A 24,261-nucleotide genomic window follows, 5' to 3' on the forward strand; every position below is an offset into this window, starting at 1 on the left:
GGAAACTCTCCTCCTGGCCCCCTGTTGCTGGGCTTTCTCCATCAATAAAAGGACCTATATAACAGAGTCCGGAAGTGGTGGTGCCCCTGTTGTGATAATTTCCCGGGCCTGGGGCATGATGTGACGGACTAGGCCGCTTTGGCACGTCCAAGCAATCTACACCATGGAACCGTGGTTTTAGGGGCAAGGATCATGAAGGTGTTGGTTCGTGGTTCTTGACCAGTATGAGAAATCAGTTGTGTTGGACAAGTTGAAGCACCGAAGTGAAAGAAGTAAAAGATCAAGTGAGAGATGATATCCAGAGATCGGCCTGTCCGACTGCAATGCGAGCAAACGGCGCCGTGCCCATACTTTCGGGATGTTCGCCTGCCTCACCCGAGGAATGCAATGCAACTGTGACGGTCGACCCGACTCACCATTCCCAAAACCACCGATCAAGACAACGCTCGGCGGGCTGTTTTCCTCGACAAGTTAGCTCCCCCAAGCAATTGGCTTACCCCCTACCCTCATCGAAAAGAAACGGTCCTAGCGCATCCAGACCAGAAAGGCACACAGATAACAAGACGAAAACATGTGCGAACTCCAAAGTGCGAGCCAGCCGTGCCAGCCACCGGGTGCTAAAGAAAGCACCTTGTGGTGGACGCGAAGGAAGTGTGGGAGTCTGACTTTGTCGCGCTGGCGCCGCGAGTTTTGTACCTTTGCGCCCGAGTCAACCCCTCATCCCTCCCATACCTTAGTGATTTAAAATGATCCTTTGGCCCCCCTCCACTCTTCTAACAGACGGTACGGATTCATGTGAGTTCTAGCCCTGCTTCCCAAGATGACGGTCCGCCGTGCATGAGCCCGCGCCGGACATCTGTTCGCTTTGGCGTGCTTTTCGTTGCGCTTTGCCTGGCCTCGATCGCTTCCGCTTTCCCGCGACGGCAACGGACTGTGCTACAGTTGAAGTGTTGAGTGGCGCAAAATCTCGAACCCCTCATTTTGGAAAGAGCAAAGAGCCTCAGTGCTTCACTCATATTCGTTGCCGTGGTCACTTGATCCAAGCTGCGGCAGGGTAAGGTGAGCAAGGAGCAGAGGTAAAGCGCAGAGAGGAAAGGGAACCGTTGGAAGCATTTGGAAGAAGGGAACTTGAACAGAGTCATGGCAGTGGTATGTGCGGAGGAAGTGTTCAAACTAGCAGAGTTTGCGATTCATGAAGGGACCGTTCATCTCAAGTTTTTCATCCCAACGGTGTCCCTGCGAGGAGCCCAACCTCGAAAATATTCCATGGGAATACTGAAAGGGCAAGGGAAACGAACGAGCTGGGGGAAACGAGCGACAAAAGCCTGCTTTCCAGCCTCGCTAACTTTGAGAATAACAACAACACTCAACTCTTGACGCCCGATAATCAAACTCCCACGGCCCAAAGCAACCTGCTTTCACAGCATTCCATGGCCCAAGCCCCTCCCTGTCCAAGCCCTTGTCGTCTTTTTTCCTTGCGAAAGAAGGCCATTGCCAGAAGAAAAAAATCTCCGAGCTTTGGAAGCCCTGGAATGCAGCCTAGAATTCTTCTTCCTCTAATTATGGCTGAACCGCTCTGCCACTGACGCCTGAGAGCTGAAAGCCTTGTGTTTGTCCTCGGCTGTTCGAGTCTCCGTAACACTAACAGTAAACAGGTTCCCGTTGCCATTGGGAAATGAAGACGAGGTCGGAACGGGTCTACTAGTGAACATGACGAGAAACTGTCAAGGAAGCCCTCTGCTCTCTTGGTGTCCTCTCCGAGGTCTCCAGCCCCCAGTCCCAGGGCGATCGCTGCAAGTCGGGCATGAGGTGGTGTGGATCATCTCCACGAACATCCCGGCATTCCGTTCATCGGGCACCAACTCGACGCCGCTCTCTTGAGATGAAGTGTTGATGCCAATCAAGTCTTCCTCCCTTTGGAAGCTTCCTTTAAACATGCACGTCGTCCCAGAGCGAGTGGCCACTGTTGCATGACTCCCGCAAGACCTTTCCTTGTCTGCTCTTATATTCGCTGCGTTCTTGCTGTTTTCATTGGGAAATTTTCTCAAAAGGCCTGTCCTTACCGTCCCATCCCGCTCCCGAACCAGACCAAAAGAAGCGTGAAGCCATCGTCAAGTTTTTTTTCTGTTCTTTCAGCTGCAGTGGGGATTTCATTTTGATTATCATTTCGGCCCGTGGACTACAGTATGACCCATCGACAGGCCCCGCCGCAGCCGGCCCGGGGCTCGCGGCCCCAGACTGAGAAGGTATCCAGCTCGGCCTCCAAGAGCAAGGGAACTAAAGCGCCGGCTCCGGCTCCGGCGCCAGCTCCGGCTTCCAAGTCCGCGAGGCAGACAACTCCTATCGCTGCACCGAAGCCCGTTCGCCCTGTTTCTTCTCACAAGCTTCAGCCACCGGTGCAGCAGTGGACGGGAAACCCAAGCCCTCCCTCTTACACCAGCTTCAACGTTCCGCCACCCGCAAGTCCAGTACCAAAAGCCGGCGCCAACGGCCCTTCGGCTCCCCCGAAAGCTCCCTTATCCGGCCTCGGCCGTGTCGCCGACCTCCGCAGCCCGGGACCCGGCGCCCTCACCAGCTTTCCTCCACCTCCGCCGACACCGCCACAGAGGGAGCCCACCGGTTACTTCCCAGCGGGCGCAGGGCAGCAACAACAGCAACAACTATCATCAGCACAAATCAAGGCGGCCGCAGCTCGTATCCCGGCTAGTGCGGCCAATGGAGTCCTGACACCACCCGAAAATGCGAAGAGGACTGGGGCACCTGAACCGCGGCCTGGTGTGATCGACTTTGACAACCTCGAAGAGACGCTCCAGAACCTGCGCTTCGCGCCCTCGCCAATGCTGTCTACTATCTACTCCGCCCCGTCGACCCCCCGCGACGAGCTCGCCACGCCAGACTTCACCGCCAGCACCACCACATCATGCTTCACGCCTCCCTCCACGAACCCGACCCCTGAGCCCGTGACGCCGTTGGATCTCACCCCTCGAGGACCGCCTCCAGCGCAAAAGCAGCAGCCAAAGAAGGAACTCACAATGTCGCCCACGAGACCGCGCGCCAACTCTCGAAGAGCCAGCCCGCCCAGCAGAAAGCGAGGACGCGGCGTCGTCGCCTGCATCGACAGCCCCGTCACCTTTTGCACGACGTGGTACACGCACCCTACCGCGCCCGACTTCTCCATCTGCTCAAAGTGCTACGAGGACCACCTCGTTGGCACCCGGTTCGAGCACGACTTCCGTGGCAAGATCTGCGATGATAACAAGCCGCGGGTCTGCCGCTTCAGCAAGCCCCGCGTCAGGGACCATCTTCTCCGCAACACCCTCGCCACGGGACGCATCGAGGACCTCGTCACCTTCCTCCTCCACAGGAGCGCTGTTCCGGATTGTAGGGGCGCCGATGGAGCCAAGGGAAGCGAAGGCGCCAAATGGTATCGTCCGAAGAACAATGCCGTACCAAACATGGTTGTCTGCCAGGCCTGCTTCGAGGACCATATCCAGCCGTACCGCTTCGCGGCCAATTTTGAGCAGGCCACGGGACAAGCCACCAACGACGTCTGGTCCTGCGACCTCTCCACCCGTTACATCCAGAACATTTACAAAGAGGCGGCCGTCAAGGACGACTGGCTCGGCTTCACCAAGGAAGCCCTCGCTAGGATGAACCTCCCCCCTTGTGCCAAACGCCAAAAGGTTACCGTCACCTCCCGCAAGTGGTTCACGCCCACGGCCGCGGGCCACGACGGCGTCCTCGTCTGCGCAGCTTGCTACTGCGACTTCGTAGCCGGCACCGGCGAGGAAGGAAAATGGTGCGACGCCGGCACGAACCTCGCCTCACGATACGGCAGTCTCGTCTACTGCGCGCTGGGCCACTTCAACATTGGCATCGCAATGTCCTGCGCCACCGAGGCCAAGCAGTACTCCATCTTCTGGAAAGCCCTCGACGCCGCCTGCAATGAGGAGTTTTGCAGCCCGCAGGGCATCACAGACGGGACGTGGTACACGTTCCCCTCCCACCCAGCCGAGTTCGGCATCTGCGCCGCCTGCGTGGCCAACGTCGCCGAACCCCTCGGCCTAAGCTCTTCTCTCGTGCCAAAGTGCGGCGTGTCATCCGGCACGACGCTTCTATGCTGCTTCAACCCCGCGAACCCGCGCTTCGCGCCTTACATGACGAAGCTTCTAGAGTGCCACTTCACGGCCGACACCCAGCCGCTCGAGTCGTACGCACTCGAGTTTGCCAGCCTGCCTCTCTGCCCGCGCGACGAGGACTTCCGCGACAGGCGGTGGTACGGTTGGCAGGACTGCACGATTTGCCCGTCGTGCTACCACGAGTCCATCCGCGGCACCACACTAGCGGCGACCATGCCGCTCAAGGGCGTCACCGTGGCCGCGAGCCTCATGTGCGAGATGTACAGCCCGCGCATGCGCAACCTCTACGCCCAGGCTTGTGCCCGTAACGACCCATCGGAACTGCTCCGGGTGTCTAAAGCCCGTCGGGCCGTCTATGTCGAGACGGTCCCTACGATCCGGCAGATGATTATGGAGGCGCAGATGGCGTTGGGGCAGCAGCGCGTGTTGAATGTTGCAAGCTCGACGAGCCGGGCTATGGGACAGGCGAAGGAGGTTGTGATGCCGAGTCAGGGGGTGTATAGTGTGCCCGGCGTTGGATTCGGTTTCTCGAACCACTTTGAGGCTCAGGGGGCCTCGTACAGCAAGCAGGCCAACTTGATCATGGCGGAGTATGGGTCGGGATCGCGGACGCATGTTATTGGGACGTTGGAGAAGAGATGGAGAGAGGTTGAGTGAGTTAAATGCCTTGAATGAGCGAGGATGTACATGCATGTTTTTTCCTTTGTCTAAAGATACCACTTAGAATATTGAAAAGTCTTTCCAAAAGATCCATCAACTCTAGCCTCACTTGCACTCTTTGATGTTCTAACACCAGCATAGGAGCACGGGATATTACTGCGTCAGCTTCGGGTACGCACTCAGAGCTGCCTGTCCGCCAGTATGCAAAAACAGCGTCGCCTTTCCATTAAACCCTCCCGCCTTGGCAGTATGCAGCAGACCAGTAAATGCCTTGCCAGTATAAACCGGATCCGTCAGGATCCCCTCCGTCCGAGCCAATGTCTTGATGCCCTCCGCCGTTCGCTCATCAAGGTGGCCGTACGAGCCTCCAAGGTACTCGTAATCGATCTCAAAGTCGTTTCTCGTGATCAACTTGGGATCCAGCCCAACCTTCTCCGCTGTGGTCCTCGCAATATCCAGCACCATCTGTGCGACGTCGTCCTCGGCCTTCCTCAGGATCGAGTATCCGACTAGTCGCTTCCGCGCACCGTCACGGCCGACCTGCTGCGCGAGCTTGAAGCCGGCGACAAGGCCGCCCAGGGTCGATCCGGAGCCGACCGCGACTACTATGTTCCTGATATTTGTGCCATATTTGTCTTCCCACTCGAGAAGCTCAAAGGCCCATCTTGCGTAGCCTAGGCCGCCGAGGGGGTGTGTGCTTGCGCCCGCTGGGATCACGTATGGCTTCTGCCCGCGACTCTCAAGGGCGGTGACGGCGTCTTCTTTGCTCGTGTTTGGCGGGAAGGTCTCGGCACCGAGAATGGAGTTGAGCTGGATGTTTCCTGCGTACTTGTACTCCGGGTCCTCTGACGAAACGGCAGTAACGGGGAATAGAGCGACCTATCTATCTGTCAGAGGAGACCTGCGCCATCTGAAGACGGGTAATTACGACCTCTATGCGAGAGGCATAGACTCACTTTCAAACCTAGCTTTGCCGCAGCCGCAGCGGTCTGGCGCATGTGGTTCGACTGGGTCCCGCCCGTCGTGACTATTGTATCCGCACCTTGATCGATAGCGTCCGCCAAGACGTATTCTAACTTTCGCACCTTGTTGCCTCCGAACGCCAGACCAGAATTACAGTCATCACGGGCGATATAGATGGCCCCGTCCTTGGTCCCCTCCTGCTCAGGTAGTCGGTGCAGCTGTTCAATGTCTACCGGCCGGTCATAGGTCAACTGGAGACGAGGGATCTCGCTGAATGGATGTGGAAGATTGACCATGTTTACTTGATCTCTAGCTTCATTCAAAGGATATGGTTCGGAAATATCCCAAACTCCTGGTCTTTTGGTTTGAGGCGCGAGAGTTGTGGCCTCAACTTGAGACTTTGGAAGAGGGGCCATCTAAGGTGAGATGAGTGACCCCGCTCCAGCTAATTCCATGTAAGCCTATGACGTGCGATTTGGGATGTAATTTGTCAGCGCTGGTGGTTTTGAACTTCTGTTCACGATTAGATACTCTGGTACGTCGATGTATCCAATCCACGTTCATATGATGTCAAGCAGATACCCACGCACCGGACCAAGTAGCGCTCGAAACGTCAAACCTTAAACACATAGCCTTGAATACTGTCTTGTGAGAGCACACACTTGTTATCTAATTGTTATCCAAGCAGAAGGATACAAATCCACCTATGGTCTATCACTATGGCTGGAAGTTACGACACCATCGTCTTCCCTAGAGACTGGGAATTTAGACAAAGTGCAGGCCATTCAGCGACCGTTCTTAGTTCGGCGCGCTCAATATCGATAAACTGCTCGTCTCCCGCAATCTTTCCCAGCCTTACTGGCCGCAGGACGTCAAGTTAGACTTTATTTCGGCCATCGAGGTATTGCACAGGTAAGTTGAGAAGCAGCCCACTCTACTGCTTGATGCCAGGCACCCTTCCCATCTTACCTTCGACATCTTCGTTCCCCTACGCACGCGTGATACCTCCTCCGCAAAAAACACAACCCCGACAAAGAGCCCAGTTACAAATTACCGGATACACAACAGCAACAATGAAGTGGGCAATTATCTACTGGCTCCTGCCTCTCGCCTGCGTGGCCCAAATTCCCGTTGATCCGCTCCCTTACACACCCCTCGGGCCCAATCCTACCCAGAAGGTGTTTCCCACCACGACCTGGTGCGCAACAGTAACGCCCACCGAGATTCCTGGTGTAAAGCCCAACGTAACCCTCTCATGTACAACATACGCCCCGGAACCGACAGTATTTGCTCGATTCAACCGCATCCCGAGGGCCCGAGGCCAGGCACGATGCTGGTACGATAGCTACGTCGACAGGATCGAGATCGAAAAGCGCACGCTGAACAACCAGGCCGAAATTCTCAAAGGTGTCTACGAGTGCCAGGATAGGTGTCAGCAGCCTCTCTCGAACGGCAAAGAGTGCAAGTATGCCGTCTACGTCAAAGCAGGCCCTAGATCGAAAGACCTTTGCTTGTTGGACAATCTGGTTTACGAACCGTTAGCTGTTAATTACCGTGGCCCGTTCGATTCTTGGCTCTGCATTGGCAGCGAGAAGATGCTGCCCGAAATTGAGGATGCTCCAGATGTAAGTTCAGATAGTCGGTAGACGATCAGGATTAACCCGTAGCTGATAATTTCAGACGAATGAGGGGGAGATATAAGCTCTTTGGGCGTAGGATTATCGATCAGTTCTGCACTGAAATTCGACGCTTGGCAACATCAGCACCATCAAGGCGAAATTCGAGGTACCGTATTCAAATGGATAATGCACGATAGGGGCAAATGCAGACGGATCTTACCAACATCAAATCTTTCCGACACGGCAGCTCAATTCAACCCGTAATCTGATCGACATACACCGCATCATGCTACGGGGATTGCGGGTAATAGCTGATCAGGATATAAATTCACCGGGAATGTCCCAATCTGTGCGAAGTATCTTATTCTTAGATGTAAGAATGAGGGAATCAGAAATGATTACTGCGTCCACTTCGCTAGCATTCAGCCCTTTTGTGAATCGATCTCTACACCATGCCGAGTCAAAGCGGATCTCAAGTCGAGCAAAAACCGATGAACATCACGGCAGCGGGCCTGAGAGTTTTCACATATGCGATCCGAAACAAAGTTAATTATGCAGCTGGCGTGCTCAAAAGATTGTAGGGATCGACAATGCTATCTGATAAGCCTTAGAGATTATATCCCTTGAGAGGAACCAGACTCCTCGAAAGGAGATAATTGAAACGACAGTAAATGCTAAGGTATATGTTCCATAGCGCCTAAAATATGCAATCCAAATCCACAAACACAGATTTCATACCCTGTTGGATGTTATGTTCGTAAAAAGCCAGATTATTCGTCAAGAACCCCCCATCCCCAAATTTACAAGAAGAGAGCGCCAACGGCAACGGCACCAATCAGGCCGAGACCTTGAGGCGACACAACACCCGCAGCATTGGGGGTCTGGGAAGTCTGACCGCCCGCCGTGGTCGGGGTGGTACTGCTGCCGCCGCTGTTGCTGCCGGACCCGGATGCGGAGGTCTGAGTCGGGGAAGAGGATCCGCCGCCGACAGCGCCGGGGGTGATGGTTGTGGTGAGTTGGGCCGAGGCAGTGGGGCGGGCCGCTGAGACGGACGGGGTTGTAGACGCGTAGGATGCGGTCGAGGCGTAGGAGGTGCTGGCGAACCCGCAGGTTCTCAGGATGTCGTTGATATCTAGGTCGATGTGTGTCAGTATAAAACGAGATTGAATGATGATGTGTTGTGGTTCATCTGCTTACCATCTAGGTCATCTCGGTCACGGACGTTCTGGTCCATGCAGCTTGCGCAGAGTGCGGCATACTGGGAGACGTTGATGCTGTTGTTTGTGCAGACGCACTGGGCCTCAAGACGGTCCTCGGTCAGGTCATCTCTGACCAGGTCGTCATTCACCTCGCAGGCTTGGCCGAGGTCGTAGATGGGACGGCAGACCGCCTGGCACTGGGTGGGAATGTCATCGTTGTCGAGCTGGAGGTCGGCCTGGACGAAGGCGACGGCAGCAAGGGACAAGGCGACGCGGTTGAAGTGCATTATGGCTGTTGTAATTATTTCCTGGGGGACTAAAGTCGATTTCAGGCTGAAACTGGTTGAAATATGTCACAATGAGTTGATGTTGTGATTGTTGATGGTGTCGGAATGCTGATTTGAATCCAGGATGTAGAGCGGGATGATGCCGGATATATACTCATGTTTCGGCGAACGACTCTCCTCCCAGGGGCGAGGATCCATGGATCAACAACTCAGAGTCGATCAACGGCGGAATAGACAGACAGACCACGTACGAAAAGCATGACCGTGTCTCGGGCAGCGACCGCGCATCGTCACTCAGAGGCTTGGGTCTTGGTTGGTCCCTTGGCGCTGGCAGTTCTCCATCTCCGCAGCTTCCACTCAGTTTGTCGCTATTCGAAAGTGGATTTCGATGAGGGAAGCCAAGAAGCCCCCTAGCTGCCCCAGCCTCAATTGACGACTCAACATCCCGGGCGTTATTCGACGGTAGTTTCTCGTTGTGTGACCGATTTGCTAAAGCCCACTGAACAAGTCTAAATTGAACACGCGCTAATTACCTAAAGTCGAGCTCTCGGCAAGTGTTGCTTGGGGGCCTTTCGGTGCTTGTTGGTTGTCAGATTGCTCCATTAGAGCCCTATATCATGTTTGTTCTACGTCCGCCGTCCCCGAATCCCCAGGAAAGCTTAATATGATACGACTAGGGCCCCTTGTGAGCAGGTGAACAGTCACAATTTGCCGACTCTAAGACGGATAAGTGTCGCGTGCTACAACTGACAGCATAATAATTACGGACATGACCGCTTAGGCAAGGTCAATGCCGGCCGACAGCCGGGCGAGCAGCCCCAAACACCTGAAGTGGCGCTATAATAACCAACCAACAAAATGCCAGAGGTAAATGCGTATCACGGGTGCAAGACAGTTGCGTTACTTTTGTGCCTCTCGTTAGCACATAGAGTACCATTTGCCAAGGTGAAGAACATGGCTGTCTACGCGTATGCTTAGCCTTCTCGATATGAGGCATGCGAAGCAAGATCCATCACTGAACTTGGACATCTCGCCTCTTCCAGAAGCTGGCAGCCGTGGATCTTGCCAAGACCCATTGCCCCGTCGACTAAATCTTCGTTATTTTGATTATCTGCCAATTTAATGTACTTTGGTTACTTGCAGAGAGGTAAAGTAGTCGCTACAAACCGTATGTAAAAATTTAAGATCAGAAAACTCGCCGCCGGCACATCCCCGCCAAGCACAGCAGAGCCACGGCGACACGCACCAGCCCGCCTCCCAGACTCGTGCAACCATAGAAAACACGCATTCCGACAGGCGTTCCGTAAGGGTTTCTTTCCGACTGGATCACCGACCTAACGCTACCCAAGGATCCCAAGAAAAAGATCCGAAGATGAGCTGTCCTGTTTCACATCTCTACTTGGCGCATAGTGCCGGAGAGGGAGAGCCTTGTACATAGTCAGTCCAGTACTTTGTTGTTTACGGTTCGTCCAGTCATGTTCTCAGAGCTTGAAGGGGGTGTTCCCTGCCAGATACATCAGCTTACCACTCAGTGCCCCAAAATGACGCTGGGCTGCGGATGATCGACACCGCGTCCTGCCACTGGGATCAGCATCGGCGCAGAAATTTGACCACTAACAGAGGCTTTTATCTTGGGATGCTGGTTGTTCACTGGATGTTAGTCTCCGCCAGCCTTCGTCAAATCCACGCAACTCTTGACGCTATCCCCAGCTTTTCTTGCAGCTTCATGGGTAATTCTATTCGCAGAGAGACAGTCGAAGCAGCTTCGAAGCGGGGTAGCTCTACGTTTTCCCAAAAAGGCTCCAAAACTTCGCGGTGTCTCCATGTCTAGGCTAGCTGAGAGGAGGTGCGGGGACTGTGATGCTAAATTTAGGGCCTCACGATGCGCTTGCATCTTGGCACTCTGTCAAAAGAAATTTCAACCGACAAACAAAATTCGACACAAGGTCCAATGGAAATTTGAGGTCAAAAAAGCTTCAAACTCTGATTATGATCGAACGAACTTTTGGGCTTCTAGAAGTTTAATCGCAGCGAAAGAAACTACCGTGAGCTACTTTGTCCGGACAATTGTCGTCTGTTTGCTGATCTCTCCATGGGGTCCACGCAATATGCCAAGACATCACTGAAGCTTCGCCTCGCTGGAAAAGACGGGCGAAGGAGAAGAAAGCGAATCAAGTTGGATACAACAATCAGAATTGCGTAAAAGCCTCAATTTGGTATGACAGGAATAGACTCAGAGTGGGGACATCCGACTTGTACCTGTCCGGAAGCCAGACCGCAACTTCACGATCTATATTCGTCTGGTTGGGCTGGTCATGGAGTTGTTCTCTTGACCGTTTAGCCGGCTTGATTGAGCCCGATTGCTTGAAAGGTCTGCGTCGAGATCTGCGCATCGTCTACCAATACAGGGAAGTCCCAGCTCATCAAGGTTAAGAAGATTGGTCGTCATCTCGTGATCATCATACGCGTACGAGGTAGAGGCTTAGTACAGTTTGCAAGACATAAGTTTAAGTAGTGAGAAAATTGGAAACTACATCTAGCAGTGTCTGCTTCCTCATGATGTCCCGGATACTGTGTTCATCGAGTAGGTAACCTGGGAAAACCGATAGAGCAGAAACAGCAACATCGCCTGACTCAATGCGGGCTGGATAGGATACATTGAAGTTACTTGTTGTCGCTCCAGTCAAGCATGCCATCACAAAAGCCGAGTTACCATGTCACGAGATTTCTCGGTACGACCTGGATCATTTGAGTTTCTGAGATATAAAAAAGTCTGTTTCATCAATGTGGAATGGATACATCACTTGAAGGAAGTATCAAGTTTTACCATCGAAGACAAGCGGATTAAAATTTTTAATAGACTGGAAGTTGCGGAATCGTGTACGCGCTGCTTTTCATTAATGCTAGAACACGATTCCATTCCTGGAGAAGACGGTGTGCAGTGATTGCTGACGTTTGCCCATCGTAATCCTATAAGCAGAATGTCGTTAGGAAGGAGATCTTTCTTGATGTCTACAAGCTTCACAGAGGAAATGACTACAGGTACTTCTGAGGAAACCTTGACACCCGCGCTTCTTCATGGTGATCTTACAACCCATGGCATATTAGTCAAAGTGACTCTTGAGAGACTTCTCTCTTTCGCCGCTTGGAAGTGGTAAAACTTTTGCCTTAGTAGGACGTTTGCTCAGACGGGAGTTGAGAAATATGCGTCACGCAAGTAGTTTTATTGCTTTAGCTACTATTAACACTCGGTTAACAACGATGAGATAATGGTTGTCTAATAGGGATTAAGCTTACAGTTCGTTTAAAACGAATCACTATCACTGCAAAAAGCCAAGCTGTCATTGTCGTAGTCTGTAGATAAGCCCACGTATGCAGGCCACAGGACCCTCCGCCATAATTACTAGAAGTTAGTAATTGGGCCAAGAACTGAACCTGATGAACTGTCATATCGAGTGCTAGATAAAGTCAAGATTTGCCTCTCCAGTTTTCTCTAGTGCTGATCCATTTAGCACCTTTAATTAGGTATAGTACTTAGAAATACCACGGCTTTGATACATGATAACTTAGATTAATACGCGAGTTATACTACCCCTTATGACTAAAACGTATCTGCAAACCAGTATGACATTGTCCAGCACTCGATGGGATGATACCCAGAGGATACACACGCACTTTAAGGCTCTTGACTCGTAGCTCATTCATGGTCAAATTATTCAAGCCGCGCCTCATCACCATGGATGCCTTTGCTTTGAATTGTCAAGCTCAACAGAATTTGAGTCGCAAAGATCGGTGGCAGATCATGGGGGTAGCAACTTGTTTGTTGAGTGTCAATTGTATAAATTCACTCAATATCATCAACCAACTCAGTTTTATGTGAATATCTCTTGGCCTGTATTCTGATTCAAATCTATAAGATGATGGTATCAGTGATAGGTTGATTTTATATGTCATTTGACGGAACGCTAAATACTCTCTCAAATCGCAACTATGAACAAATATGTCGCTTCTCATTTGTAGAAAATTGAAGTCGTAAAATGTACTTTACAGTACTGTCGAGATCCCACCTATCTCAACTGCTTGGCTCAGAAATTTCAGCCCGACCATGAAGCTTGTGGGCTGCTCGACTGTCTGGGGTTGGTGGAGGTTGGCGACATGGGCTCTTCAGGTTGACCGGATTGTAGATGAGCTACCAGAGAGCCCATCCGAGCACCTGTGTTGACTGTTCAGATCTAAAAACTGAATTGTCTGTTTCTCATGAATCTCTCTCTGAAATCAGTCAAAAATCACGACAACTTTGTTCGCTTTGCCTGATTTGGCCAACTCCAACGCATCTATCGCCTGGTCAAACGGGATTTGATCACTGACGATCTCCGCGTACTTGTCCCAGTTGTCGACGATATCATCTGTGACCTCGAAAATCTCTGTCGGATATCCCACGCTGAAAACAATCGTCAATTCCGTCGAAATCAACTGTGCAAAGTTTAACTCCGTTGGCTTTCTGTGGACTCCTACCACACCAAATGTGGCGCCTCGCTTCGCCATCTTGCACACCTGCGCAGGGACCGGCGGTGCGCCCGCCGCGTCCAGAAAGATATCGGTACCAGGACGAGTGCCTCGGTTCTGTGCCGTCGCTCCGTCTCCTTGCAACTCAACCAACTTTGCCGCCAGATCTTCAGCTTCAGCTGAGTTGACGACAGCATCGGCGCCGACTTTGAGAGCCTTTTCGAGCCTCGCGTTGACCACGTCCACGACTACAATGTGGCTCGCCCCCTTTCTGCGATACCCCAAGACCGCGCCCAGACCGATGGGCCCCGCGCCAAAAACCACAACCTTGCAGCCCGGTTTCGGGCTCGTCCTGTTTACCGCGTGCAGGGCGACCGCCATGGGCTCGTTTAGTGCCGCAATGTGCCAGGGTATGCTCTTCGGAATCTTCTTCAGGTGCTTCCGTGGCTCGTAGTTGTAGATGACGACGTATTCGCACAGCGCACCCTGCGCACCGCCCGAGCCCAAGAGGCCGTCTTGAAAAACCATTGTGTCTACCACGACATGGTCGCCGACTTCGACGTCTGGTGACTCAATGCCCGCTCCGATTTCTGCAACTTCTCCTGCTGGTTCGTGGCCGAGGGGCGTACAGCCCTGGTAGGGCGGGATGCCGCCGTGGTCGGTGTACAGGCTGTCTGAGCCGCAGATACCGCAGGCTTTGATTTTGAGGAGAACGTCCTTAGGGCCAGCTTCGGGCTTCGGGTGGTCGACCCACGACACAACACCGGGCGCCGTGATTTCAACACGCTTCATGACGGGCTCAGGCTGGGACTGAACAAAGAGAATGTAAAAAGATGGTCGCTAGAAAACAGAATTACTTTTAGAGGAGAGTTGGAGCAGAAGGCCATCCTCTTGTGAGGAACATGTGTCCCGCCCATGGTCTCTTATATTCTATTTCCTCTTCGGTTTCAATTGACTTCATCGTATGGAAAGCGAGACCGATACCGAGACATCGTGAAGACGCAAATGAGAGGTAGCTGAGTGCGAAAGGGGGGGTATTGCGACGAAGGTTGACAACTGCTCCCCGAAACTAGCCCCCCTTACCATTTTGCTGGGGCCCCCTAGTTTAGTTCTGGATGCCACGAACCTTACTTTGGAGTTCGGGAAGTGGTTCAGTGCAACACATGCTCCCATTGGCGACCCAAGGTAGTGACTAAGCGCTATCAAGAGCACTACTCCCGCCGTTAGCCTTCGGGTTTAGGTTATGCTGCGGAGTACTCCGCCCGTGCCTTACTTCCAAGTTCCAGGACTCATCGTCGGAAGAAGAAATGACCGTGATAAGGGCATCATGCCAACAGAGCCCGCCAAGAAGATCTCGTGAGTTTCTGAGCCTCTATATGAGAGACAATGTGAAGATGACTGCTGACACTAGCTGTAGATGCAAGAGATGCCAATACCGAAAGGCATCTTGAACCCTCGCAACCTGAGTAGTCGTTACTTCACTGACTCGGCCTTCTGCGCTCATAGCTAAAATGCTCACGCACGGAGCCCTGCCAGAATTGCGCAACTGCTCAACAGACTTGCGAGTATCGAGAGGTCGACCGTAAACGACGGCCAGCGACACACGAATATGTCGTCAGCTTAGAGAACAGAGTCGCATGGCTGGAGTCGTTCATCGGCAAACTTCAAGCCGCGCCGAGCCCGGAGCGGGACAGCCTACTAAAGACCGTCTCCTTTGGGGATCACCTCTCGGCCCCGGAACCAGCTTCAGTAGTGAACGTGAGCGAAGAGAGAAATCCTGAGCCATCTCGAGGCAGCAGCGAGAACCTCCAGGTCGACCTTGAGGGTTCGCTCATCTACCATGGTGCGACGAGTATCTATCGCGCCCATCTCGGGGTGCCAGCGCGGGGCAACGCCTCACCCTCACGCGAGCTTTCTGCGAACTATGTTGTTGGCCCCGACTCAAATTTTGAGCATGTGGCGGAGCATTTCGGAATCAGCTTATACGACGAACTGGTAGATGACGCATTGATGCAGTTCTTCAAATGGCAGTACCCGCACTTCATGTTTATTTACCGAGAAGCCTTCTTGAGGGACCACTTTGGTGACCGGGTTCACGGCAAGTATTGGTCATCGGCTTTACTCCTGTCTATCTGTGCCCTGGGTACACTCATGTCACCAGACAAGCGCCACAGAGATGCGAGCGAGCAGTTCTTCTCCGCTGCCGAGAGCATACTCATCGTCTCCGGCTTCACGAAACCTTCAATCGTTACTGTACAGGGCTTCCTCTGCCTGGCATTCTACGAGATTGGAAGAGGAAATCTCTCAAAGGGATGGGGCTTTTCGGGTAAGTCCTTGCTTATGATGCCCAGTTCGTTGATACGTGATGTTGAATATGGGCGGGTCTAGGAATCGCGTTCCGCATGGCACAAGACATGGGGTTTCAGAGGGACCCGAAACATTGGGTATCCCACGATGCATCGCTAGCTACCGAGGAAGATTTGGAGATTCGCAGACGCATCTTTTGGGGATGCTACACTTCTGATAAGTTGATTAGCCTGATCCTTGGACGATCAGTCTATCTTTTCTACGATGACGCAGAAGTCGAAACCACCAACAGGCTCCCGTAGGTCCAAGATGTATATCTACGAGTTTCCACCTTACCATGTATTGACTGCCGATCAGAGACTTTCCAGAGATGAAGCCCTGGCTCTCTGCTGGGTTCTCGGATTATGACGGGGAGTTCGATGTCGTAAATCCCCTCATCCCGTGTTTCAAGGAGCAGATCCGGCTTTCCAAGATCATCGAGAAGATGCTTTCAAAGTTGTTCTCCACCAAGAGCAGCCTGGAGGGTATCGGTCGCCAGTCGTGTCTCGACAGCCTCAACTTTGAGCTGTGTAGCTGGTATGAAGCATTGCCGGACTGTGCGAAATGGAACAGATGGGAACCATCAAGCACCCTGCTCATCCCAAGCGTGGCAGCACTTCAGTTAGTTCAATTCCACTGACCACCCCCTCCCCCCCTTTTCTATCGCTTTGATCGTGCAAGATGGGGCTGAAAACTAATTCCACCATCAGTTTGCTCTTTCACAGCGTCCGCATTGCGCTAAATTTCGAGCAAGCGGTGTCTCATGACATTGCAGCTCTGAAGGACAACGCCCGCAAAGACTCCTTATCATCTGCGGAAGACATCGCACACATTGTACGGAAATACCGCAGCCAGTATGGTCTTGGACACAGCCCTCTTATGATGATCTACGGAGTCATGCAAGCGGTGAGAACGCTGTCGTTATTCGGCACGCCGGAAGAAGCTCAGTACTTGTTGCATGTTTTGGACGAATGTTCATCTGCCTGGACATTGGCCCACCAGGCGAAAGATAGGTTGGCACGAATCGAGGTGTGAGGTGTGAGATGCTGTTGCAACTTTCCACCATCCATTTAACTTGCGTAGAGAGTAAAGCAGTCCAGCACCATGCCATACTTTAAGAGATAGCCCTCCCCAATTTGAGCATTTCAATAGAGGGGCAAGATACTGCACTAATTATATGTCAAGCTCCAAGACTGTTAACAAGGGGGGTTGGCGCTTCTAGACACAATGGATATTTCAACGGTATGTAGTGTCGTCATTCTAGTGCAAGTCATGAACTACATCCTCTATCTCTGAGAGCCCTCAGGGCAAGGGAAGGCCCGCCTCTAATCCTGCCTTTAGGACACCAGCAAGCTTCTTCACATCTGAGGTGTTGTTGTAGAAACCAAAAGAAACTCTGATGCCCAGACGATAGGGCGTAACAAGCACACCACTCTCCTTCAAGAGATCCATCCACCTCGGGTCATGCAAATCCAGAATGTACAAATGAGGCGCATGATCCTTGCGAGCCGAGGGCCCGACTATCTTCACCCCGAGACTTCGGCACTCCTCTCTCAACACATCACCCAGGCGGTAAAGGTGCTCCTGCACACGCCCGGGACCCATGGAATCCAGATAAAACGTCAAAAACGCCTTTGCAGCCGCGGCACTGATCAGGCTCAAATTCAGATGCTCGTATCGGCGAGTGGAAGAGTGATATATCACCTCCTCGGAAGGGACCAACAAGTCAGCGCGCACGTTGCTGACGGCCCCATAACCGACGATAGGCGGAGTGGGGTTGGTGTCAGCGATGAACTCCGGGTTGACGTAGAGAACCGCGAAGCCCGTCGGGCAGTTCAAGCCTTTGTGCAGACTGAAGGCCGCCGCAGAAACCCCCAGAGCTCGTACGTCCACTTCTGCGAAGCCGACCTGCTGCGTGAGGTCTGCGAGAACGTGAATGCCGCGTGGTCTGTATGTTGCGCAGATGTCGGCCACGTCGTTCCACTGGCCGCTGTGGAACATGATGGAGCTGAGACCGATGGCCCTGGTACGCTCGTCGACATACGGCGCAAATGTTGCGGCGTTGGCGGCCGTGACGTGCCCGGTTTCTTCCGCTGTCGAGATGGTGGGCACCTGTCGAACCTCGAGGCCGGCTCTACGGAGAGCCATCCACCCGTAGACGTGGTTTGGGTGCTCTGTGTCCAGGACGACGACGTTGTCGCCAGGCTCGAATTTGAGGCTTCGGATGAAACACCCCAGTGCCTCTGTCGTGTCACGGGTGAAGGCTAGGGAGCTTGGGTCGGCGTTGATGTACCTGCCGACTAAAGCACGAGTCTTTTCGACAGCGTTCTGCCATTGAGGCTTTGGATGAGGGTTGTAGAGGGCATCGGAAGTGAACTTGGCGATGGCACCGTGGATTATAAGGTTTGAGGGGGGTTGGTAGGAGGCATTGAGGTAAGTGAGGCTCTTGTCAGCCAGAAGAGGGACTAGAGACCGGAAGGTGGAGAAGTCGGCTTCCGAAGGAGGTTGAGGGGATGATTTGATCGAGGTTGGGACATCGTCCACATGTTCTTGAACAGCACTAGGCGACATGATGAGTCTAAATGGGTTGTATAGGAGAAGAGATAAGTTTGATGAGATTGAGGTACAGCGATAGACTCGGCTCTCCGTCCTGACTCTGCCAGCTTTTATCGTATCCTCATGTTCCTATATCGGCACCATTATCCAGAATTATTTTTCGGCGATTGGTCGATGGCCCGATATGACTCTATAGAACTTGACGCGTATCAGTTTATGGACGTATCATTGGCAAAGCTAGCTCATGGAGGTTGAAGTCCGTCTTTAGTACCTGGCGGATGATTAGGATCTCGGAGCGCCAAGTGTGCGGGGCAATCCTGATAGTATCACCCGCCGAGCCGTACGTTCAGCCTCCGAAACTTGTCTTTCCTGGAGTGATAGACTATGGCTAGTGCTGAGTATGTCATCTGTGTGACCTATGCGTTGGGTCAATATCGAATCATCTGATGTCGTTGCAGGGTCACCCCAAGGATTCACGATCGTCAATCCGGCAGCGCGGACTTCGACCTCCATTTGCGGGTCGCACGTTGATAAGAGGCCCCTTTCCCCGCATGTTGGTGCAATTTCGCTCCACGCAAACGTCCTTAGTCTGTGGATTATCTGGACAATGTGTTAGTCCTTATCGGTTCCCCAGGTTCCAAGATAACTCTGGATCACGGAGAATAACTTCCATACACTTCATGACTTTAACAATCGCTAAGCCGAGAATATGTTTTGCGAGATAAGTCCGGAAGGCAAATACGCCTAGTTCCTTTGGCCCTTATCTTGTTGGCACGCAGGTTATAAGAAACTGCTGCCCGGCGTCGAGAACCGACTATTGAACATCATAATCACTCACGGTTTTTTTTTCCATTTGTTTCAATTGCTTCAAGTGCTTATGATTAAGAAGTCACACCGTAGCATACTCTGAATCCTTTGGACAAAACCGCCTTCACAATGGGCAGCGATGATATCAACAGCAAACATGGCAAAACCGTCAACGATGTCGTCGACACAGTGGTAGAGCCTTCGGGCATGAAGCATTCAACCTCCAACGTCGAAGGGACCTCCACAGAGACGACAGGCGAACAACAACAACTCAAGCGGGAGTTCAAAGAACGTCACGTCTCTATGATCGCTGTCGCCGGCGCTATCGGAACCGGGCTCATCATCGGCTCTGGTACGGGTCTCGTCAGGGGCGGTCCCGCGAGTCTGCTGATCGCGTATACCCTCATCGGAGCGGTCGTCTTCTTCATCATGACGGCCGTGGGAGAGATGGCGACGATGCTTCCTTCGGACAAGGGGTTTGCTGGATACGCTACACGTTTTGTTGATCCGGCTTTGGGGTAAGACTAGAACCACACTGTCGACACGAACTTCTGTTCGGAACAAGCTAACTTACACGTGGAAACAGTTATGCCACGGGATGGAACTATTTCTTAAAATACGCTATCGTCCTCCCCAACAACCTCACTGCAGCAGGCATCATCATACAATATTGGAGACCTGACCTCAATGTCGCCATTTTTGTGACAACCTTCACCATAGCCATTATTGCTGTCAATGTAAGTCGAGTATCCGGACAACTACTATTACTCTTTAGACTAACGAACCATCAGATCCTACACGTCTCTTTCTTCGGCGAAGCAGAATTCTGGATGTCCGCCGTAAAACTCCTCGTAATCGTAACCCTCATGCTAACCTGTTTCATAATCTCCATGGGCGGACAACCCTCTCACGAAACAATCGGCTTCAAATACTGGCACAACCCAGGCGCCTTCGGCTCCTACCTCGTCGAGGGGCCAACAGGCCGGTTCCTCGGCTTCTGGGCTGCAACAGTCCAGGCCTGCTTCGCTTACACCGGCACCGAAGTCGTCGGCGTGGCCTTTGGCGAAGCGCCCAACCCGCGCCGGACGATCCGCAAGGCCGTGCGCCAGACGTTGTGGCGCATCGTGTTCTTTTACGTCTTGGGTGCGCTGGTGCTGGGGATGTCGGTGCCGTATACCAACGACATGCTTATCGGCGGGACGAAGAAGAGTACCGGGGCCGCCGCGAGTCCGTTTGTTGTTGCGGTGCAGATTGCCAACATCCCAGTGTTTCCACACGTCGTCAACGGGTGTCTGCTTGTCTTCGTCCTGAGCGCTGCCAACTCGGATATTTACATCGGGTCTCGTACGCTCTTTGGTCTAGCGCGGGATGGCCAGGCGCCAGGGCTATTCATGAGGACGTCTGGAAAGGGCGTTCCGCTTTACGGGGTCGCGGCTACGAGCGTCTTTGCGGCGCTAGCTTACATGAATGCCTCCAAGAGTTCATCCCAGGTGTTCGGGTATCTGGTCAGCTTGGTCACGGTATTTGGCACCCTCAACTGGGTGAGCGTCTTGACCAGTTACATCTGCTTCACCAGAGGTATGCAAGCGCAGGGTATCCCGAGGAGTCTGATGCCGTATCGTGGGCCGTTGCAGCCGTACGGCTCATACTTTGCTCTATTTGTGACCGTACTGGTTGTCCTGTTCAATGGTAAGTCCACGCCTTCTTAGTTGATTACACGAAGATCAATTGCGCGATCTTTCTGACACTAATCACAGGTTACAATGCCTTTATCCCTAAGTTCACAGTATCCACTTTCATGACCTCCTACATCGGCGTTGCCATCTATTTGGCCAATATTTTCAGCTACAAAGTCTATGCCAAGACACGGCGGGTAGAGCTTCACTCGATGGATCTCGTTACCAACAGGCTCGAGGATGACGGAAGCAAGTATCCCAGTACATTGGAGAAGGCGGCTTCATGGGCGGCAGAACGACTTAGGCGATAGGATTGACATTATTCAATAGATATTACATATATGGACAGGTTTAATTCGCAAGTGGTATCATCGCGGCTCTTCAGGTCTTGCCCCATCCGACATATATCCACATGCACTCATCACCATGATATCTTCACTCGCCAGCTATCATACAATAGCAAAATCCATACGTACATCTCCAGGTTAACAGCATTTGAGTTCGGATTGGGATGCCTCTAAGCCGCAACCTTCTCGCCCTTGGTAGTCTCAGTCAGGCCCTCAGCGGGAATCTCAGCATCGGTGTTCTCGAAACTCTCGCCCCTCTTCATGCCGAGCTGGCGGGTGTCGTAGCCGTTTGCTTCCAAGTAAGCGCGGTAGCGCGCGTCCTCGAGTGCAATAGTGTCTTGGCCGATGTGCGGCAGGCAGAAAATCGCGAGGGCGGCGGACAAGACGCAAAGCGAGGAGGATACCCAGAAGGGATATTGGGCAGAGGCGACGGCGTTGTCACCGGCGGCTGCTTGGATGTATGGGAAAACTAGATTGACCTTGTTAGCCAAATAATCTCTATAACCTTTGTTACACCAGGCATGTGTAACTTACCCCATGTACCGACGAAAGCGCCAATCTTGCCAATGGCAGCAGCGACACCATAGTACTTGCCGCGGATGCCCGTCGCGCAAGTCTTTGCGGCAAGCAGACCGATGTTGTTACCGGGACCGAACTCGCCGAGCGCCAAAAAGATGCCGTAGACGACGACAAAGCCGCCGACCATGCCGGGCTGCGATAAGTTGAAGTAGTCGCCGGCCATGATGAAGCCGACGACGGCCTGCAGGAAGACACCGAGCGCGAGGGCGTAGCGAGGACCAAGCCAGTCCGAGGCCGGGGCGCCAAGCATGGTGCCGGGGATGTAGAACAGGTTGATGACCGTGTTCCAGCCGAAGATGGTGGTGAGCGGAGCCGTATCTCCATACAGGTTGCTCAAGATTGTTGAGGAGTAGATACCGAAGGAGTAAGCGGAGAACTGATGTCGGAAATTAGTGTGTGTGATTCATCATAGTGCCCACAGCTTCGACATGACTTACATCATAGATGAACCAGATCAAGCTGACGACGAAGAGACGCCATCCGTAAAACTTGAGTGAGAGAAGGTAGGGCGTCTTCGCGTAGCGCATTGAGTTCTTGGTCGATGCTTCGGGCTCCTTGACGAAGAGACGGAGGGCGAAGAGGAACATGGGGAATACGACGCCGATGCCCAAGCTGGTGCGCCAGATGGTGCTGTAGTGACCATTGTGGCAAGCGGCTGCGACGACGTATGGCACGAATGCTATGCTCTAGTATCAGTATCGCCAACATCAAGATCAAGAGTCTGAAGAACGAACCGCCAATAACGAAACCCTGGTTCACAATGTTAGCAAACATGCAATTGACAGTAAGAAGATGGCGAGGTACGAACCCAATCAATCATGGTGTTTGTGAACATGATGAACCATAAGTTTCTCGAGCCCGACTTTAGCTCGCCGGTGGACTCTGCTGCGCCGACGCTACCCGCGGGGTACTCTCCTCCAATGCCGATACCGACCTAAATGTCATCGCGATGACGTTAACAATTGCACTTTTTTCTGAGCCCATGCGCTTATCCCGAGCACTTCGAGCCAGATTTGACAACGAAGCAAGGAGGGCCAGTCTGGTTCAGACTTACAAAGAATCGCCATGCGGCCAGGATGTTGAACATGCCAATATCGTCACCCTTGTAATAGGATCCGGCGGCGAGCGCAGTGAAGACGAGCAGGATAACGGTCGACACGAGCAGCGAGTTGGTTCGCGACCAGTGGTCAGCGAGCCAGCCGAACGCGAGCTGTCCAACGACGGTGCCAGCAAATGCGATGTCGCCAACATACTTCTTGGCGTTGGAGTTCTTATAGAGGTCGCCGTACTGCAGTGCGAGGATCGTGGTGACGGATCCGATGACCTATGCCCCACGTCAATGACAGTTCCTGAGAGATGTTATGCCGAAAGCGGTTGCGCTCACGTTGTTGATGTAGCCGTCGGAGAAGAGACCGGCACCGCAGGCAATGACGGGCACAATGGCCTTCCGGAACGGTTGGCGGGGCGCATCGTCGACGGCGACGGCCTCTTGCGCCGTTGCCTCGGACTCTGCCGACTTCTTTCTTCGGAAGTTAAGCATTGTTGCGGCTCTTTTTCTCGTGTAAGTGCTCAAAGCCGCGCTCAGTGTGTCGAAGGGAGAAAGGCCCTACGACACTGCGACAGAAGGAAGCGAACAATCGAGAAGATGACGGCACAGACAAGATTTTGTGCGTGCGCGAGGGGGGGGAGAGGCGAGAGGTTGTGCGAAGCGGCGCGCGAAGGTTAAAAAGAATAGGCGCGACGAGTCAAGAAGCGCAAGGGGAAATCAACATGGTATTTATTCGGACGATCACAAGCCCGTCGGGCCAGCCACAGCACAATCTGCCAACCAGAGGGGCCTCTCTTCTCTCATGCTGCTTTGCGGTGTCTCTTCTTTCCCCCACTTACCACACGCCCTCGGAAGCAGCTCTGCTGTTGGTTGCTTTCGTTCTATGGTGAGTAAGTATTTGTGACAGACAAAAAAGAGAGTGATAAACCTTGGGAATGCCTCGGGTGTCCCGTCCCACCCTACCTTGTTCCCCGGCGGACGGGACCCGGGTTCACCCAATAATGGGCAGCCAGCCCCGATGCAACATAATCGAAAGGATTCTATGGGTCCCTCTCCCCTCTCTCACGAGTCACCCACGGCTCCCAGAGCGATTCTTTAGAGGCAGACGAGTGGTCTGTTGGTTGTCTTTCGAGGGAGAACGAATCCACACCAGATAACATTTGCGGGCAGATACCGGGTTGTATGCTGATAAGGCACGGTTATGCGGCAAGAGGGGGAGGAGTTTGGCGATTCCCTACGGAGTACATACACCCATTGGGACTTTTCGGTCTGGGCGCGGGCAACACACCATACGCCGCTCACCTGGGGAACACGGGGAGGAATCCTGAAGAACCAGAGCACGGGGAGAGAGGAGTGGAGGGAGCCGTGGAGGGAGTGTGGGAACCCGATGTTACCCATCCGCTAGGCGACCTGTTGGTTCGTGCAGAGCTGCAGTAGTTCATGTGTTTCTCGACTCGTCTCCCGCTTTCCACAGGTTGATGAACAGGTGGCACAGATGACGCTGCAATGAGAAGAAGCACCGTAAGCCA

At 53.0% G+C, this 24,261-nt stretch overlaps 10 protein-coding genes across 10 annotated transcripts; 4 read left to right on the plus strand and 6 right to left on the minus strand.

Annotated features, from left to right (window-relative positions):
* Positions 1 to 791: 791 nt before the first annotated feature.
* Positions 792 to 1,142, minus strand: CCOS01_12198 (uncharacterized protein; the record flags this gene model as incomplete). The annotated part of the gene is made up of 1 exon (XM_060460347.1): positions 792 to 1,142. The coding sequence occupies one exon, from the start codon at positions 1,140 to 1,142 to the stop codon at positions 792 to 794; it is 351 nt and encodes a 116-aa protein (XP_060309290.1).
* Positions 1,143 to 2,186: 1,044 nt separating this feature from the next.
* CCOS01_12199 (uncharacterized protein) lies at positions 2,187 to 4,796 on the plus strand (the record flags this gene model as incomplete). The annotated part of the gene is made up of 1 exon (XM_060460348.1): positions 2,187 to 4,796. The coding sequence occupies one exon, from the start codon at positions 2,187 to 2,189 to the stop codon at positions 4,794 to 4,796; it is 2,610 nt and encodes an 869-aa protein (XP_060309291.1).
* A 156-nt stretch (positions 4,797 to 4,952) lies between these two features.
* Positions 4,953 to 6,058, minus strand: CCOS01_12200 (1-aminocyclopropane-1-carboxylate deaminase; the record flags this gene model as incomplete). The annotated part of the gene is made up of 2 exons (XM_060460349.1): positions 4,953 to 5,678; positions 5,756 to 6,058. The coding sequence occupies 2 exons, from the start codon at positions 6,056 to 6,058 to the stop codon at positions 4,953 to 4,955; spliced, it is 1,029 nt and encodes a 342-aa protein (XP_060309292.1).
* Positions 6,059 to 6,835: 777 nt separating this feature from the next.
* Positions 6,836 to 7,463, plus strand: CCOS01_12201 (uncharacterized protein; the record flags this gene model as incomplete). Its single annotated transcript, XM_060460350.1, has 2 exons — positions 6,836 to 7,387; positions 7,443 to 7,463. The coding sequence occupies 2 exons, from the start codon at positions 6,836 to 6,838 to the stop codon at positions 7,461 to 7,463; spliced, it is 573 nt and encodes a 190-aa protein (XP_060309293.1).
* Positions 7,464 to 8,181: 718 nt separating this feature from the next.
* Positions 8,182 to 8,867, minus strand: CCOS01_12202 (uncharacterized protein; the record flags this gene model as incomplete). The annotated part of the gene is made up of 2 exons (XM_060460351.1): positions 8,182 to 8,513; positions 8,579 to 8,867. The coding sequence occupies 2 exons, from the start codon at positions 8,865 to 8,867 to the stop codon at positions 8,182 to 8,184; spliced, it is 621 nt and encodes a 206-aa protein (XP_060309294.1).
* Positions 8,868 to 13,142: 4,275 nt separating this feature from the next.
* CCOS01_12203 (alcohol dehydrogenase) lies at positions 13,143 to 14,165 on the minus strand (the record flags this gene model as incomplete). The annotated part of the gene is made up of 1 exon (XM_060460352.1): positions 13,143 to 14,165. One exon carries the CDS (start codon positions 14,163 to 14,165, stop codon positions 13,143 to 13,145), a length of 1,023 nt encoding a protein of 340 aa, XP_060309295.1.
* Positions 14,166 to 14,700: 535 nt separating this feature from the next.
* CCOS01_12204 (uncharacterized protein) lies at positions 14,701 to 16,754 on the plus strand (the record flags this gene model as incomplete). The annotated part of the gene is made up of 5 exons (XM_060460353.1): positions 14,701 to 14,729; positions 15,005 to 15,699; positions 15,762 to 15,978; positions 16,038 to 16,340; positions 16,430 to 16,754. The coding sequence occupies 5 exons, from the start codon at positions 14,701 to 14,703 to the stop codon at positions 16,752 to 16,754; spliced, it is 1,569 nt and encodes a 522-aa protein (XP_060309296.1).
* Positions 16,755 to 17,021: 267 nt separating this feature from the next.
* Positions 17,022 to 18,290, minus strand: CCOS01_12205 (cysteine desulfurase; the record flags this gene model as incomplete). The annotated part of the gene is made up of 1 exon (XM_060460354.1): positions 17,022 to 18,290. One exon carries the CDS (start codon positions 18,288 to 18,290, stop codon positions 17,022 to 17,024), a length of 1,269 nt encoding a protein of 422 aa, XP_060309297.1.
* A 921-nt stretch (positions 18,291 to 19,211) lies between these two features.
* Positions 19,212 to 21,069, plus strand: CCOS01_12206 (dicarboxylic amino acid permease; the record flags this gene model as incomplete). The annotated part of the gene is made up of 4 exons (XM_060460355.1): positions 19,212 to 19,600; positions 19,669 to 19,819; positions 19,874 to 20,771; positions 20,840 to 21,069. The coding sequence occupies 4 exons, from the start codon at positions 19,212 to 19,214 to the stop codon at positions 21,067 to 21,069; spliced, it is 1,668 nt and encodes a 555-aa protein (XP_060309298.1).
* A 206-nt stretch (positions 21,070 to 21,275) lies between these two features.
* CCOS01_12207 (major facilitator superfamily transporter) lies at positions 21,276 to 23,224 on the minus strand (the record flags this gene model as incomplete). The annotated part of the gene is made up of 7 exons (XM_060460356.1): positions 21,276 to 21,574; positions 21,640 to 22,060; positions 22,122 to 22,363; positions 22,419 to 22,434; positions 22,493 to 22,618; positions 22,739 to 23,008; positions 23,069 to 23,224. The coding sequence occupies 7 exons, from the start codon at positions 23,222 to 23,224 to the stop codon at positions 21,276 to 21,278; spliced, it is 1,530 nt and encodes a 509-aa protein (XP_060309299.1).
* Positions 23,225 to 24,261: the final 1,037 nt, after the last annotated feature.

The sequence above is a fragment of the Colletotrichum costaricense genome (genome assembly GCF_030867565.1).
Source record: "Colletotrichum costaricense strain IMI 309622 chromosome Unknown Scaffold_14.1, whole genome shotgun sequence".
Lineage (NCBI taxonomy): Eukaryota > Fungi > Ascomycota > Sordariomycetes > Glomerellales > Glomerellaceae > Colletotrichum > Colletotrichum costaricense.